This window comes from Mastomys coucha, unplaced genomic scaffold (assembly GCF_008632895.1).
Source record: "Mastomys coucha isolate ucsf_1 unplaced genomic scaffold, UCSF_Mcou_1 pScaffold7, whole genome shotgun sequence".
Lineage (NCBI taxonomy): Eukaryota > Metazoa > Chordata > Mammalia > Rodentia > Muridae > Mastomys > Mastomys coucha.
In genome coordinates, this window is record NW_022196913.1 from 32,061,041 (window position 1) to 32,078,685 (window position 17,645).

A 17,645-nucleotide genomic window follows, 5' to 3' on the forward strand; every position below is an offset into this window, starting at 1 on the left:
GGACCCAAGAACATAGCTTCTGTCAAACTATGAAGACCTATATAAAACTCTGGTTTAAGATCAACATAATGATTGATATCTTTTCCACTGTGTTCCCTTTTGTGAGTTCTTTTTCACACATCTTGAAGGCACTTCTTTTTCTGATTCCCAACATACAAAGAAAATATTTTAAAACCAAATGCTGAAATCACATTCTTTCCTATGAATCTATTACTTTTATATTAAAAGAATTACAGGCATTATCAGGCATTAAGGGACTGAGAGACCAAGAATGACCAAAAAGAATGTAGAAACATCTCTCTGCAGATATCAAAGGAATGGACCCAGCAACAGAAACATCTGCTAGAACTACCATGAGGGTCCTATATGACATAAAATGTGTATTTGTAATAGAGAATGAAGGAAACTTGTGTCACTGGCTACTTTGACCCAAAGAATCCATACTTGAAATTCTCTCATATTCATATCCAACCAAAAGTGATACAGGCAATATCAATAACTGGATTAATTAAATGACAGTACCATGCACTGAAGAGTGAATTCTATTAGATAACTTTCTCCATCAACATGTCTATACAGGCTAAATGAGTAAATCCAGTTTCTTTTTTTAAAATTATTTTTTGTAATTTTTATTTAATCTTTTTTTTTTTTTACAGTCTAGATTTCATCCCCTTTCTAGTAGATTCTCTGACTCTTCCATATCCCCTACCTCCTCATCCCATCTCAATGAGGATGTCCCTATTCCCCTACCCCTAACCCCACCAGACCTTCCTACTCCCTGGAGCCTCAAGGCTATTGAGGGTTAGGTACATCATCTCTGAGTGAGTCCAAACCCCAAAGTTCTCTGCTGTACATGTGTTAGGGGCCTTATATCAGCTGGTGTATGCTGCCTGGTTGGTGGCTCAGTGTCTGATAAATCTCAGGGGTCTAGGTTAATTGAGACTGCTGTTTCTCCTACGGGATCCTCCTCCTCCTCAGCTTCTTCCAGCTTTTCCCTAACTCAAACACAGGGATCAGCAGATTTTGTCCACTGGTTGAGTGTAAATATCTGCATCTGACTTTTTCAGCTGCTTGTTGGGTCTTTTGGAGGGCAGTCATGATAGGCCCCTTTTTGTGAGCACTCCATAGCCTCAGTAATAGTATCAGGTCTTGGGGCCTCCCCTTGAGCTGGATCCCACTTTGGGGTCTGTCACTGCACTACCTTTTCCTGAGGCTCTTCTCCATTTTTGTTCCTTCAGTTCTTTCAGACAGGAACAATTCTGGGTCAGAATTTTCTACTGTGGGATGGCAGCCCCATCCTTCACTTGATGTCTTTGTCTTTCTGCTGGAAGTAGGCTCTGCAAGTTCCCTCTCCCCACTGTAGGGCATTTCATCTAAAGTCCTTCCCTTTGAGTCCTGAGTATCTCTCACCTCCCAGGTCTCTGGTACATTCTAGAGGGTCCCCCCACCTCCTGCCTCCCAAGGTTGCCCATTTCCATTCTTTCTGCTGGCTTTCTGGACTTCAGTCCTGTTTCCCTCACCCAATATCTGATAACTTTCCCCTTTTCCCTTCCATGTCCTCTTTCCCACTCAGATCCCTCCCTTCCTGCCTCCTGTGATTGCTTTCTTCTCCTTCCTAAGTGGAATTGAGGCATCCTTACTTGGGCTTTTCTGCTTGTTAACTTTTTTGAGTATTATGGATTGTATCGTGGGTATTCTGTACTCCTTTTTGTTAACATCCACTTATTAGTGAGTACATACCATTTATGTCCTTTTGGGTCTGAGTTACCTCACTCAGGATGGTATTTTCTAGTTCTATCCATTTTCCTGCAAAATTCTTGATGTCTTTGTTCTTAATAGCTGGGTAGTATTCCATTGTGTAAATGAAACACAGTTTCTATATCCATTCTTCCATTGTGGGACATCTAGGTTGTTTCCAGCTTCTGGCTATCACAAATAAGGCTGATATGAACATAGTAGAACATGTGCCCCTGTGGCATGGTGGGTCATCTTTTGGGTTTATGCCCTAGAGTGGCATAGCCAGGTCTTCAGGTAGATCTATTTCCAATTTTCTGAGGAACCTCCAGATTGATTTCTAGAGTGGTTGTGCCAGTTTGCAATCATACCATCAATGGAGGAGTGTTCCTTTCTCCACATCCTCACCAGTATCTGCTGTCACCTGAGTTTTTGATCTTAGCCATTCTGATTGGTGTAAGATGGAATCTCAAGATCATTTTAATTAGCATTTCCCTGATCACTAAAGACTTTGAACGTTTCTTCAAATGCTTCTCAGCCCTTTGAGATTGAAATCTTAAACTTTAAGACATAGAAAAACCTTTGCTGTTTCTCATTTTGTAAAAAGCATTTCTGGGTCTTCAATTCTGTTCCTTCTTAAAAGGGGGAACCAAATACCCACGGAAGGAGTGGAAGAGATTAACTATGGAGCAGGGACTGAAGGAAGGGCAAGCCAGCCTAAATATAGCTATCTCCTGAGAGGCTCTGACAGCACATGACTAACACAGATGTAGAGGCTCACAGCCATCCATTGAACTGAGTACAGGGTCCCCAGTGAAGGAGTTGGAGAAAGGACCAATGGAGCTGAGGGGTTTGCAGCCCCTTAGGACAAACAACAATATGAACTAAGTAGTACCCTCAGAGCTCCCAGGGTCTCAACCACCAACCAAAGACTGCACATGGAGGGGTCTGATTGTTCTGGCAGCATGTGTATAGTTGAGGATTGCAAATTCAATCATTAATAGGAGGAGAGGAGCTCGGCCCTGTGAAAGTTCTGTGCCCCAGTGTAGGGGAATGCCAGGGCCAGAAAGTGGGAGAGGGCGGGGTGGCAGGCATGGGGAAGTAGGAGGCAACAGGGGTTTGTTTTGGTTGTTTTTGTTTGTTTGTTTGTTTTTTGGAGGGGAATGGAGAAATTTACATGTAAATAAAGAAAATTAAAAAAAAGCATTTTGTGGACAGAAACATTCATCATTTGCTTGACAGCATGGTCATAGTATTTGCTGCTCTGTGTAGATTATTTTTTAAATCATTTGCTTAGATTTTGTTTTAGGTTTTGCCTCCACATCTCCTGAACAACAGACCTTCGCAGCCATTTGTAGCAACTTTGCAGTAAGTGATGACACTAGATATGCTATGAAATTAATCTGAGACTTAAATAGTGGATATCATTCCGTTTTATTGTATTGTGCTTTTTGCCAATAAAGATTACAAATCATTTTTTTAATATCTCCATTGCAATTTCTAGTGGTATTGGGAATGTTGAATCTAAACTGTTTCTCTAACCAGCATTCTCACTATCTCATATTCCTGGCAGATGCTTTTCATTGCTTAATCCATCTCTTTATAGAGCACAGTTTGGGAGTCTGTTGAATATTTTCTCATATAAGGATCAGCTCCCTAACTTCAGCCTGCCTGCTAACAATGTTAACTTGTGAATACAAACATGGTAATAGTATGAGAGGGGGATGAGGGCAGTAGCTCCATCTCCTGCCTGGGCCACAGCAGAGGAAAGAATGAGCTTTAAGATCAGAAGAATGGAGACTAGAGTGAACACAGGGCTGGCAGACTGCTCAAGTTTTTTGAGATTCAATGAATGAGAAAATTAAATTGGAAACTGTACAGATGAAAAGAAGCATGTTGGGAGATTGGGGTGGCATTGAAGCATAATTTCTAGGGACAGTTTGATTAAAGGCTTGATGTCATGCTAAATCTCTTTAGAGCACAATTTGCCAAAGACGGGGGAGGCACAGGTGTTAGCCATGAACCTGCTGCTGTCGCGAAGGAGACTCCATTGATAGGAACCAATGCAGGCATTTCATTTGCAGATTAGTTATTGTTCCTGGCATATGTGGGCATACAGCACTACTGACTAGCCTCCTACTGTTAATCTATAGATATATGAGCCCCTACTAATACACTGAAAGCTGCTGCTTTGTTGAGTATTCAGCCAATTGAGCATAAATCCATAATAAATAATAATTGTGGAGTTCAACAGATGCAGTTATTAGCAAGGTATACCTATATACATAAGAACATTAAAGTGGAATTGATTCAGCATAAGCTAAGAGTGAGCAATTATCACTACCACACATATCATAAAGTGTAAATTTATAATGAAAGATATATAACTTGGGATAGGAATCCTGTTAGGATATAGAATGTGTACCCACATTAAAAGAAATCATCTGAGGATATGAAATCAGGTTGAGTTTTCTGATCATAGAAAATAAGAACTATTGAATGTGAACATTGCTCTCCCAGCTCTGGGCCCTTTCAGTGGACTTGTATGGCGAAAACAGGATGTGGCCACAGGGCCAGCCTGAAGCCAGTCTGACTCAAGTAGCCAGGTGAAATGGCAAGGATATGCAAACAAGAGTGGGTCTGGTTTTCCATTATCCCCTGGCCAGCACAAGTAATGCAAGCTAACTATGCAAAAGCACCAGGGAAACACCCCAAGATGACAGGCGTGAATATTTAGGACGATGACATTTGTACAAATTCTGTTTTTCAGTAATATGATGAGTCTGATAAAAAGCTACATCGTCATCATTGAGTTAATTGTGACTGACATTGCAGTGGGATTTCACCATGAAAGGGCATGTGGCACAGCGGCTCACATTGCTCCCACCAACAGGAAGCTGCAGGGTTCAGTGCTGTCTCTATCCTTCTTTTCCTTTCAGTTGGAGACAGAGCCCAAGGAGTGTCACTACCCACAAATTGGTCCTTTTCCTTAAAATAGCAAAATATAGAATCTTTCTAGCAGAAATACACAGAGGCTTGTCCCTTAAATGACTCTATATCCCGTCATGCTGTCCATCTATGTTAACGTCATTGTTCTAGCCCCTGTCAACGTGACACATAGCTACAATACATTATGCAATGATTTCCTATCCCCTTCTGCATGGCTAATACCCTTGTCATAGCACATGACTCATTCGGCCCATATGTAAGTACCCATTGTGAATCACAGTCTCAGCATTGTTCCTACATCCACTATCTCTATCCAGACTCAAAGACATTTCCTAATACCAGAATCCTTATCATTGGATTGATGCACTGCCAAAATGAAACACTCTTTTGCACAAAGAAGGAATATTGCATCTGAAGGATGATGCCATCAAAGAAAGACTGACACATTACCTCTCTGTTTGGTTGGTTCTACTCCAGGCCTGTACCATTCCTCAGAGAAAAATTCCATGCACTTCACATCTCCAATATCCTGAAATCTATAGTGAAAGTTAAGCTTCACTTCTACCATCTCACCTTTATAACAGGGACAACCAACATGCTACATACTGGTCTTTCAATCTCTCAGGAATCTTGAGAAAACTCTCAATCTTGTATCTTCTCATCCCTATGAATTCATGCCACATGTTTAATACTGTCCAGTCATGGCACAAGCTTTAATATAGCACTGTCCCACACAGCTCTGAAGTCTTTCTTAATCCTGTGATGTTGACAGTGACTATTAAAGGTGAGAGTGGCATATTATCTATAACCATATAAGGCACTGCCTGGAGTATACCTTGCTGTAGACAATTTTACTCTTTGGAGAAAATAACCCAAATGACTAATTGGGATTTTTTCATTGTACACTATCATAAAATAACTTGCTATTTTAAATGATTACAATATATGCTTGATTCAACCCAACCTGCACTTACTTGTAAAAGAGAAAGCTGAAATTTGATGGCTGTGATAATCACCTGTAAGGGTTTCACTGTACAAGGATACCATCTAATATTGCACAGATTTTGGAAGCCATATTCAAGCAAAGACAGCAGTTAATGTCAAGACAGTAACCTGCCATGTTTGGAAGAAGTGTACACTAAAACCACAAGACTACTGAAATAGCCGAAGACCAGTTAGGAGGTTCTAATGAGCTATACAATAGTGAGGCTCTATTTACCATCCAGGTAATAAACCATTGTCAGTGGATTTGATGTAGATGGTGCTAAATATAAGAGACTTCAGAGTGAGAAGCCACAAGTTCTGATTGCACGGAGAGTATAAATCAAGCTGAGAAAAAGGGAGAAGATCTAATGGTGATGTTTCACTTCCATAATGTCAGATCAAAATATGCAGGCTACTGCCTGGAAATTTGATCAGCCAAAATTAATGGCATTGCCAAGATAAGCAAGATGTATAGATCTACTAGTAGTCTAACTTTTAGAGATGCAGAAATATTTTTGTTTAGATTTTATTTAAATCTAGTTCCATGTACATGCCCAATGTTTATAGTAAATGTGGCTGAAAGTCTGTGAATGGGAATATTTTGGACTTCAACTAGAATGCCTTTGATATTTTTTCTTGTAACATATGTGATCACCTACCAAAATCCTTGTAAACATCTGTATCTGGTCCTACATTACTGCTCTTATATGTCTGATAATGTCTGATATATAAAGACAAATATTATACAGTGTTCCATAGATATTTGAAAAGACTCACAAGGTGAAATTGCTCAGTATGTGACTCTTCTTGACCTTGTTTCCAATGCTCCAACAAGATTTTGACAGGTTGAAGATTTAGTGAAAGTTAAGAAATAGTATCTAAAATACATAAGAATATGAAGATTATAACAAAGGTTTTGGGCACAAAAGAAATTCACATATGTCTTCATAGAGCAGAATGTTCTTGTAACTTACAACGTGATTTGAACCCTAACCAGTTCTTGGAATAAGCCAACTATGCAGTTATACATAGCTTAATCACCATAGCAAATGGGCTGTAAACAGCACCTGAGGGAGACAGTCAAAGTATTTGCATATTACTTCCTTCTGCCCTTTAGCACTATATGGCCTTGAGGGTGCTGTGAAACACTATATAGGAGGAAAAATTAACTTAAGGTAGGACTGTAGTGGGAAGATTTTCTGACTCTGTAGCCAGCCTGCTGTGGAACTCCTCAGACATGCAGCTGTCTATAACTCTTCCATGTTGCGGTAAGTAATTCGTCAGTAAAATTATTTCAAATGACAACCTTGCACATTGCATTGCTTTACAAGGCTGGATTGGATAGTATTCTTTTGCTGGTTTTATTGTTCCTATACAGTGATCTGCTTTCCAGCTCTCATGCAACTCTTCAGAGCTGCAGCTGCCTTGAGTTCAACAATGCTCCTGTCACTAACGCTACTTCAGAATTCCTCCAATTGACATGAAACACTGCCTTATAGATCAAAGAAACTGGTTTTAGGAGGTTTGTTTTTTCAGTATTTTGTTAGTTTGTTTTATGGGTGCTGTCATTCTCACATATGCAGTGAATAGACATTTGTCCACACCTTGCCCAGTGAAGTGGAAGTAATGTTAGAAAGAGCTGAGAAATATTTTCTAGCTATTACTCTAGAAAACAATTGCACAGTAATAAGCTTTTGCATTATTAGTTCTGAAATGGAAGTTTTCTTATTTGGAGATATCCAGCAATGGTTAGAGACATTGCCTGAGCTGATAAAAGTGCAAAAGAGGAATAGTGCCTGTGTGCATTTGTAGAGACCAGGAAGGGCTCCGTTTAACAATGAGTAATAAAAGAAGTCCAGACAATGGGATGTTCCACCTGGAAGAGTCAAACTTGTAAACATTGATGCTTACAGTCAGAGTAAGACAACAAGAGTGGGTACAATTTGTAACAGCTACAGAATGAAGACTGTAAATGAACTTAATCATATTTACAGTTTGATTGACATAGTAGATAAAGCTAGCAGACCTGGCTCTATACAGCCTGAAGAATTTCAGGTATGCATAGTACTTTTTAATGAAAGGTTTAACTTGTCTATCAAGGGTATTTTCGATGGTTTTATTTGGAGTATATTATTTTTGTGTTTTCCATGCACAAATATTATTAAGTATCTGAATTTCTGATAGATGTTTCAAATTGCATTTACCAAAGCTTCTGAGGATCAAGAGTTCTTTCAGACTAGTGTCAATGAATGAACATTACGTTTACATACATTGATGCTGATTCATAGTATTCAGACTAGATATCACTGATATATTAATGTTTTTGGTTTCTTATAAAAAAGAATTGATTACAACACCAATCAAGCCCATTACAAAACAATTCATTAGTAACACATTTTATAACTATGTCACACAAATCAGAGAAAGAAGATAAAATCAGCTTCCTAAAACCTGTGTTATCACATTGCAAGAACTTGTAGCTGTGCAGAAAGCTAACCATCTGTTAGAACACAGAGCCTCTGGTGATGTACAAGAACACCACTGTTAGTATATTGACTCCTCAAAACTACTGAGAGTAGGGACAATAAAAAAATTTAGGACCTCTCCATGTAATCTATTCTATCATCATAGTCAGCGTAAGTCATAAATTCAGAAAAAGAAAGTATGAACATTTTGACAAATGAAGACGTATAGCATGATCACACTGAAGAGCCATAATATGGTTTCATTTTTATAACACCACTCTCTCCTTCATAACTATTAGTAAACAAATGATCGTGGATTTATTCTTGTTTGTCATCAAAACAAACTAAACTGTTTTCTTACAGCTTTAGGTATTCAAAATCCTAATATTTAACATTGAGTTAAAGTTACAAATTAGGTGACGACATCAGAAGATGAGAACAATGGCTTCTCTTGAACCTGGCTTTGGTTCCCAACACCCACATGGCTGATCATAGCTGTGTGTATATTCAGTCCCTGGAAATTTAATCCTATCTCCTGACCTCTGTAGGTACCAGGCTTGCATGTCATACACATATAGATGAAGCACTGCCACAAATCAAGTAAAATGAATAATTAAAACATCACAAATTTTTGAGTGGCATTATTGAAAATCAGCAGAAAAATGACAAGACATTGATCTACCTTAATAGAGTGACTTGAACACACACTAGCTCAACTTAAGTTAGACTTCAAATGTTTGCAGAATGTAGCACTGCCAGAAATTATGAAGAACTGAAAAGAGACACTCACATTACAAAATATGAATGTGAGAAAATATAATCCTCTAATGAAATATTCACATTGGAAAATGTTCTTTATTTGCACAAAGTAAAACAACAATTTGTATAAAGGAGTCCAGCATTAACAAAGGATTAGATTGACAAGCCACTCTGGATAAATTCAGATGGCTACATCTTCTTTTTTCTTTTTCTTTTTACTTTTTACACTCCATATTTTATCCCACCCCCCCAAACCCTCATCCACCATCCAACTGCTCCACATCCCATACCTCGTCCCCAGGTCTCTGCCTCCCTCCCCACTTGTAATTGGTTTCTTCTCTCTCCCAAATGTGACTAAGGTGTCCTCACCTGGGCAATTATTTCTCCTTTAACAGGGGCTCTGCTTCTGCTACTGGTATCCAACCTGCTTCTGTGGGAGAGTGAGGCCGTGTTGCCCATATGCTTAGTAAAGAATGGACGCTGCTTTGGTTCCTTTGAAGAAATGATTGAAAGAGCTGTCAGTTTGTCTGAAGAGATAAGTAAAAAATCTTTTGAACTCTTCACTAAATTTGTAAGTACTGCTGACTGACTTCCACATGTTTGAAAACTGTTCTTTTACGGAAATGATTGGGTTATAGTAGTCTAAATTATCATGAAACATACTTCAAACAATATAGCTTCATAGATAAGAAAACAAGCTACTAGATGACAGGACAAGAGAGTTGAACATTCTCATGGACTATCAGATAGTTTACAAGATAATTTTTTTATACTTTTATTTCAATTTATTATTGTTGTATAAATCCATGCTGGACATGGCTGAGGAAAGGTTTGGTTCTCTTTCAGTATATCTGGTGAACTAGTCTTTGTTTGCATGATTCACCTTGTAAATCTGTATTTTCTAATAAGAGAAAATGTATTGTAGGAACTCGCAAACATTAAATAGAGTTAGACACTGAGATGATAATGGCGGGGAGGGGGAGGAATTTAATACCTGATCTTCACATTCACCAATGATATTAGTAATTTTAAACAATTCAAGATATGAGATTTAATAACGAGATAGTCTGAGGCAAGAAATAAGGTCAGGCCTTCATGATGAAGGCATCTGCAAGAATTTCTGGTGCATGTTTTACTCCAGTAAATGAAATAACAAAAATGATTTCTATACCTCAATGGGCCTCTGAGACATTGGCTTAATGCTTCTAAAGCCTATATACTACCAAAAGTTATCTCTCATACTACAGTTTACATGGCCTGATGAGCCTCCTAGGATTTCGCTATCATCCTAGAAATCCATTCAAGCCATCAAATATGTCACTACTATATTTGGATAAGGGATATTTTAAACAATAAAGATTTAGAAGTACATTACAAATAATTAAGTTTTATCATACATAAGTAAATTAATTTTATATTTTAATTAGTTCATGGATTAATATTTCCTAGTATGTTCTGCATAAGATTTAAGACATTTTGTAATAATCAAATACTTCTATATTCCAAGTGAACTAAGTAAGGTATACTTGTGTTGGTTCCAAGGTATTTTCAAGAAAATTGTGTAGGATGGCATTTGTTACAAATGATCTTTTAAAAGAAGTGGTACTTGGTAGGCTTGCTAGCTTTAAATTTTACATTAATATAAAATAGAACTACAGAATTAAATGTAAAATACAGTTAAATGACTCATTTCCTTACTATATTAATTTTAGTTTTGTTTATTATTTAAATGAATTATCAACAACTGCCTGAGTGTTCCATGATTCGACTCATTTATACAACTTCTAGTCACCACATAACTACATATTTCATCATTTTCAGGATACTGAGTATGCTCAGAGCCACCATCTCATTAAAAAGAACCTCAAAAAATGTCACACATCTTCTCTCGAGCTTCCAAAACCTGGGAGTCAAGCCGTGCAGACACATGTGAGTCTCCACCCACAGTGTTCATTTCACCAAATATATACACTGCTTTTGTCATATGATAAAGTTCTTTTAGTCAATATATTGGAAGGAAATGGACAGTGAATGAATACCAAAAGGAGATTTTACTATATAGCTTATACAATTTTAAGAAAACATGAATAAATCTATAAATCAATCATGCAGAGGTTCCTCTTTCAATGCTGAACCTTAAGAATTTATGTTGTCTGTAGAAAATTTTAAAGTATTGTTGACATTCATTGTAAAATGTGAAGTAATATGGACTTATAGAATGTCAATGTGGTTGTATTTATCACATGTTGCTAATAGACTCTGTGTTGACAGTTCTTTGCATTACTAATGCATTTACCAGTTCTTCCTGGATTTCAGGCTCCTCCTGGTTCTATTTATGTTTCTGATCCTAACTGATTGCTCTGCCTTCACTCATGTCATACCTGAAAGTCAAATAAGGAGAACATGCAGTTATCATTATAAGATGTTACACAGTGTGTGACCACACCCACGGTGTGCCAACAAGGTTACATCTCATGTCTTCTCCAATTCCTAATTTTTATCACTTCTCACTTCTGATTTCCTGCCATAAAAGATCTCAAAATAATTTAAAATGCAAATTATTGTACATCCATAGCCTTAGAATGCATCCTCTGTGTTTTGCTTAATGGCTAAAATATTCTGTTTCTTCACAATTTCTATTTAAATAACAATGAAATCATGAAAAAGAGTGGGAAAATAGAGCTGCAGATGAGAATATTTTTAATAAAAGTTACTACTTTGCTAACAACTTTAAAGCACATTACTGACAGTTTGGAATCAATCCACTCAAATTCTATAACACAAGGTCAATAGCCACATTTCATTTCTTTATGTACTTTACAAAAGAATGTTTCAAATACACACATGAGTAACAAAGCAAGTTTATTCAACCCTTTTGAGCAAAATTTGCCTGTGTCTAACTGTGGTTTTTTTTTTTCACTTATTTTAATGATTGTTCAAATATGGTTACTTAGCCTGTAACCCTACTGAAATTAGCAAGCAAATTATTGAGAGCCTGGATAGTCCCTCTGAAACATCTAGTGAACAACCTGCCATCCTTGAAAGACGTCTCTCCTGCTATCCTCTCCAAAGCCAGAGAGATTGAGGCAAAGAGCACTGGACTCCTGGAGGGAGTTAAGAGCATTCTCTTCCAAGTAAGCAGCACCTTTGCACTTCTTCAGTTTCTGTGAAAACAGGGTGATCAGAGCAAGGAGAATTGAATTTTAAAATCTCTCTTTACAAAAAATTCTGTAGATTCTGAAATATATCACAGACACACTATTTAAGGAGAGGCTGTCAATTCCAACTATCTGTGGGATGTTTCACTCAGATCTTCACATCCCAGAGACTTCTGAAGGAGTCATCTACCCATAATCTATATTCAGACCGGACCATTTTTTGTGCAAATGTCAAACACCCAGGTACTTCAGTAGATCTTCTTATCATGGTCCTCCCTTAACTACTTTTATCTTACATCATGCAAGCATCACTGAGTCTCAGGTTTCAGATATGCACATTATGTGAAGGATTGATTTGGTTGAAAATAAGAGAGGACACTGTTTCAATATCAAAAGCTATTAAGAAAAGAGGGACAAGTAAGGGTCTTTGTTGAAGGCATGTAACATTATTTAAGAGATGGAAGGAATGTTGGATTTTTCCTAGGATTTTCAATTCTATGTCTAAAGTCAAGAAACTTCCTGATGGTCCATTCTTCAACTTTTGTAAGAATATCGTTTATAAGACATAAAATTCATATATCAATTCTTCAGATTTTCGGTACCTTGACCCAATTCCCATGAAAATCTATAAGCTTGGCTGAGTTTAACAATGCTAACTCTTTACATGTATTCAGTTCACATTTAGAAAAGGTATGTACCCTCAAATAGTAATATATAATTCATAGTTGACTTTCTTTTTTATGATCAGATGCAAAATGAAGATACAGAAGATGAGAACTACCCTGGATGGCCTGGACTGGCAACCTTGCAGTCAGAGAGTGAAGATATTCGCCTCTTTGCATATTATAACATGATCCGCTGTGAGGGCAGAGATATTCAAAAGGTTGAAACTGCTCTCAAGATGGTGAAATGCAAAATTTCAAATGGAAACAACTGCTAAGCCCTTTTCATCACATCCTCATCTGAGATGCTACTGGATGATTTATTGCTGTGAAACTTCCTTTAATTTTTTTCTTTTTTAAATGCATGCTCAGTGATGGTTATCTTCTTTCACAATAAAAATTGGCCCTATATATGTGACCATCTGAGAAGTCAATTGGTCAAAATTTTTTTATTTCATTTAATAAAAACTTTATGCATACCACTGGGATAGTCAAATATTTCACAAGTAAAAGAATGTATGCATGAAATCAGCACATTTCACAACTAATTTAACAATTATATAATATAAATGTATAAATTATTAGGAGATTAATCCAGGAGTGATATTTTTCACAAATCTCCTTTAGTAAGCTTATTCTAAAACTTGGAATTCTTGTATCCTTAACATCAAGTGCAAGGAACTGTATTTCTGTAGCATTGTGGTAGTTTTTAAAACCTGAAATATCTGCTGTTCCCCCTTTAGGATTCCTATCCCATTCAGGATCCTCAATCCTTCCCTCACCTCTCCTACAAGAGTCTCCAAGCTCCATCCACTGTTTGGCTATGGATATCTGCATCTGTCTGAGTCAGCTGCCACATGGATCCTCAAAGAGGCTCCTGCCTGCAAGCATAACAGAGTATCACTAATATTATCAGGACTTGGTGCTTGCCCATGGGATGGGTCTCCAGTTGGGCCAGTTATTGGGTGTTTATTCCCTGAGGCTCTGCTCCATCCCTGCCCATGTATTTCTTGAAGGCAGGATAAATTTTGGTTTGAAAGTTTTGTGGTGGGTTGATGTCTCTATCACTCTACTGGGTTATTAGCCAGGCTGCAGGAGGTGGCCTCTTCAGGTTCCATATCCCTATTGCTATGAGTTTCAGATAAGGTCACTCCCACTGATTCTTGGGAGCTTTTCTTATCCCTGATCTCTGGCATGTCTTGAGGTAGAACAACACTATCATTATATATTCATTGCAACTTCAAGCCCATCTTTTGTTATACTTTATCTGTGTATATTTAGTCACTGAGTGCAATTACAGTGTTACCCATAACACTAAAGAAATCCAACTCTCCTTCCCTGACAACCATTGATTGCCAATAGCCCCTCAGCAAGTGCTGGGGTTTCAGAGCCTGTTCATGCTCCATGCTAGAAGTTTGAAGTATCTTTATCTTGTGCTAAACATGTTTAAGTAACAACAAATGTCCTGAGTTCATGTACACAACCACTGTCTCGTGTCTATAGTATAACATTTCATAGCACTCCACCCAACTTCTCAGGTCTTACTTTATCTCCCCATTCTTTTTCCCACATGTCCCCTGAGTATTGCTCAGTAGGTGTTGATCAAGACATCCTATCTATGGCTGGACACTCACAATTGCTTATTCTCAGTACTCTGACCAGCAATCTGTCTCAACACCACTTACTCTATGCCCAAGATTTTCTAACCAATGTTGGGGCAGCATAAATATATGAATGTAAAATTGAATATCATAAGGCAGTTTGACACTGAGGAGACGGCTCCTTGATTAAGAGCACTGCTTGCTCTTCCAGAGGTCCTGAGTTCAATTCCCAGCAACCATTTGGCACCTCACAATAATCTATGTGATATATCTAATAAGTCTGATGACTTCTGGCATGCAGGTATACGTATAGATAGAGCACTCATATACATAAAATAATGAATCTTAAAAAAACACATGTAAAAATAAAATAATAAGGCAATTTGGCATTATGACCAGTTGTGAAAACAAAATGAGTAGTATTTCCATATGGAATATGGATTCCATACTCATGGAGAGTTTTATTTACTTTTATTTACAAATTAATATTTTAAATCAGTAGCTTGAGTACATGCCATACTTTTTAATCAATATTATAATTACTTTAGATATTTATACTTACATATTGTAGGTTTTGATCCAATCCACTTCTACTCACTACCATTAAACTTCTCCCCTATTTTTTCTACTACTTTCTCTCCTGATTACATGTGGTTTTTTTTTTTTACAGACATGAAGTCCACAACTTGCCTATGTGTGCATGGCCACAGGCCCATGTAACTGTCACTGAGTGAACAGCCTATCATAGGACTTACCCTAATCCCCATTCTCCATCATTCCTCACTTGACAATGGAGACTCAGCTAGAGTTGGGACATTGTCATTCTCTCCTCCATCCATGTAGAGATTTTTGAATGTCTTAATCTTATGCATAACACCACAGCTGCTCAGAGTTCATGTGTACAATATTCGTTTCACTGAAAATATCCACCAGCTCTCAATATTAATATTTTTCTTCCTCTCTTTACACAATGATCCTTGAGCATGGGAAGTCAGAGTGTAATATAAATGTTTTATTTAGAGTTCAATTCTTCATAGTGTTTTACTCTTAGACCAATGACTATTTGGGATTTCTGTATTAATATCTATGTACAGCAAAAAGAAGCTTCTGAGATGAGGGTATAGAGATGCAAACCTATAGGTATAAAGACAAGAACTCAGTGGCAATTTAATATGTTTATTTATCAGAATAATATTAGTTTCTTCCCTAGGGCTTCTGAAATACTTATCCAGGGGTATGAGGCCCAGTTCACGGTACCAGGAATGAATTTTATCTTGTGGGCAGGACTTCAAATTTAATCATAAAATGATTAGCCTCTCCATATTACTGGTGCCAGTTTTGTAGCAACACATATATTGTGACAAGTGAACCATTATTGAAGACTGCAGTGTTCACAGCTAGGAGAAACTTCTAATTACATTTGTTCTGGTAGCATGTATGTTGCCTTCTGTCATTATGAAGAGCACTCCATGTGGATGAAGCTTACAGCTGGGAACCACTTGTTCCCTGTACTCTCTGTCTCAAGTATGTAATATCTTAAGCAACATGGTCATACTATCTAGTTGGTAATCAAAAGCAATGACAATAGAATGTACAGATGAATAACTCAAAAGAGGTAACTCACACCTGGAAATAGTATTTTCAACTTATACTTTTGTCAAACAGAAGTGTTAAATTCCAGTTACAATATAAAGCTCTTTCAACCTCTTTTACACATTTATATGTGTGCATTTTAATAACTTTCTACAGTTTTAAGTTACCATAGGTTATGTTTAAAGTCTTTAGTTATCTCTCTCTACAATCTCCCTTCTATTTAGTTCTATATCCCAATCCATTTCAATCTTCCTGTCCCATTATATCCCTTTCATCCCCTCAAAATTATTTATTTCATATCTTACTTCCTAGGATTTAGCTCCCATAGTAACTTACTAGCTTTTTGGCTTGTTGAGATATTCTCATTAAAGCACATACATAACAATTCAAAGCTGTCATTCACATATGAGAGAAAACATGTGAGGATTCTCATTCTGTGATTATGTTACTTCATTGAGAATCTGTGTAGATGTCCTCAAAAAGCTAAATATATATATATATATATATATATATTATATATATATATAAATATATATATATTATATATATATATATATATATTATGTGAACCTGGTACAGCATTCCTAAGTATACAATCAAATGGCCTATGCACAGAAGCAACCTATGCACAGATGCCTACACATCCATGTTCATTGCTGGTGTATTCACAATAGCCAGTAAATGGACACATCCTAGATACCCATAGACTTCATACTGGCTGGTTTTGTGTGCCAATTTGACACAGGCTGGAGTTATCACAGAGAAGGGAGTTTCAGTTGGGGAAGTGCCTCCATGAGATCCAGCTGTGGGGCATTTTCTCAATTAGTGATCAAGGGGTTAGGGCCCCTTGTGGGTGTTGCCATCCCTGGGCTGGAAGTCTTGGGTTCTACAAGAAAGCGGGCTGAGCAAGCCAGGGGAAGCAAGTCAGTAAGAAACATCTCTCCATGGCCTCTGCCTCAGCTCCTGCTTCCTGACCTGCCTGAGTTCCAGTCCTGACTTCCTTTGTGATAAACAGCAATGTGGAAGTAAGCCAAATAAACCCTTTCCTCCCTAATTTGCTTCTTGGTCATAATGTTTGTGCAGGAATATAAATCCTGACTAAGACATACTGAGAAAGAAGAATGAAAGTGTGATGCATTTGCATAATGGAATATTTCTCAACTGTTAAGAAAAATGAAATTATGAAACTTGTAGACAAATGTATTGAACTAAAAAATTATCATAAGTATAATTAGTGTAATCATTATAAGTGTTATAATTGTAATCATTATAAGTGATAATCCAGGTGTATAAGGAAATTTTTCATATGTATTCTTTCATTTGTATATTTAACTTTGAATCTTCAGATTTGTATGCTTCATTTGAAAATGTAAATTTGGAAATACCTATAGAGGTGAGAACATTATTCTTGGGTCATTATTGGGGTGAATTTTAGGGAGGGAAGATAGAACACAGTGCTCTAAATGATTAAAGGGAAACAATGGAGCAGGGAGTGTTAAACTGAGGTGGAGAATGGGAGGGCAACATTGGAGTGTAAAGTCTCATATACATCTAAACAAACATTCCGGGTTACTGATAATGCTACTGGTTACCCTCCAGAACATGAGGTAAGACTCTATTGCAGTAGGCATACCATATTTGAATTGAAGCTGATAGTGAACTGAAAGCTTCATCCCTACAAGCTTGCTATTGTGGTACTGGAAAATATTATGCATGGTATAGGAAGAGAAAATTTATCAG

The 17,645-nt window shown here is 37.3% G+C and overlaps 1 protein-coding gene across 1 annotated transcript; it reads left to right on the forward strand.

Annotated features, from left to right (window-relative positions):
* Window positions 1–6,861: 6,861 nt before the first annotated feature.
* LOC116082128 (prolactin-2A1) lies at window positions 6,862–13,137 on the forward strand. The gene is made up of 5 exons (XM_031358931.1): window positions 6,862–6,935; window positions 9,287–9,462; window positions 10,713–10,820; window positions 11,846–12,025; window positions 12,798–13,137. The coding sequence occupies exons 1-5, from the start codon at window positions 6,905–6,907 to the stop codon at window positions 12,987–12,989; spliced, it is 687 nt and encodes a 228-aa protein (XP_031214791.1). The 5' UTR covers window positions 6,862–6,904; the 3' UTR covers window positions 12,990–13,137.
* The last annotated feature ends 4,508 nt before the right edge of the window (window positions 13,138–17,645 follow it).

Excerpts from the sequence above, each read along its gene's own strand:
- LOC116082128 (XM_031358931.1), top strand. The coding sequence starts at position 6,905 with ATGCAGCTGTCTATAACTCTTCCATGTTGCG. Across the intron at positions 6,936-9,286 it reads TATAACTCTTCCATGTTGCG|GGGCTCTGCTTCTGCTACTG; the intron begins GTAAGTAATTCG and ends CTCCTTTAACAG. Across the intron at positions 12,026-12,797 it reads TTAAGAGCATTCTCTTCCAA|ATGCAAAATGAAGATACAGA; the intron begins GTAAGCAGCACC and ends TTTTATGATCAG.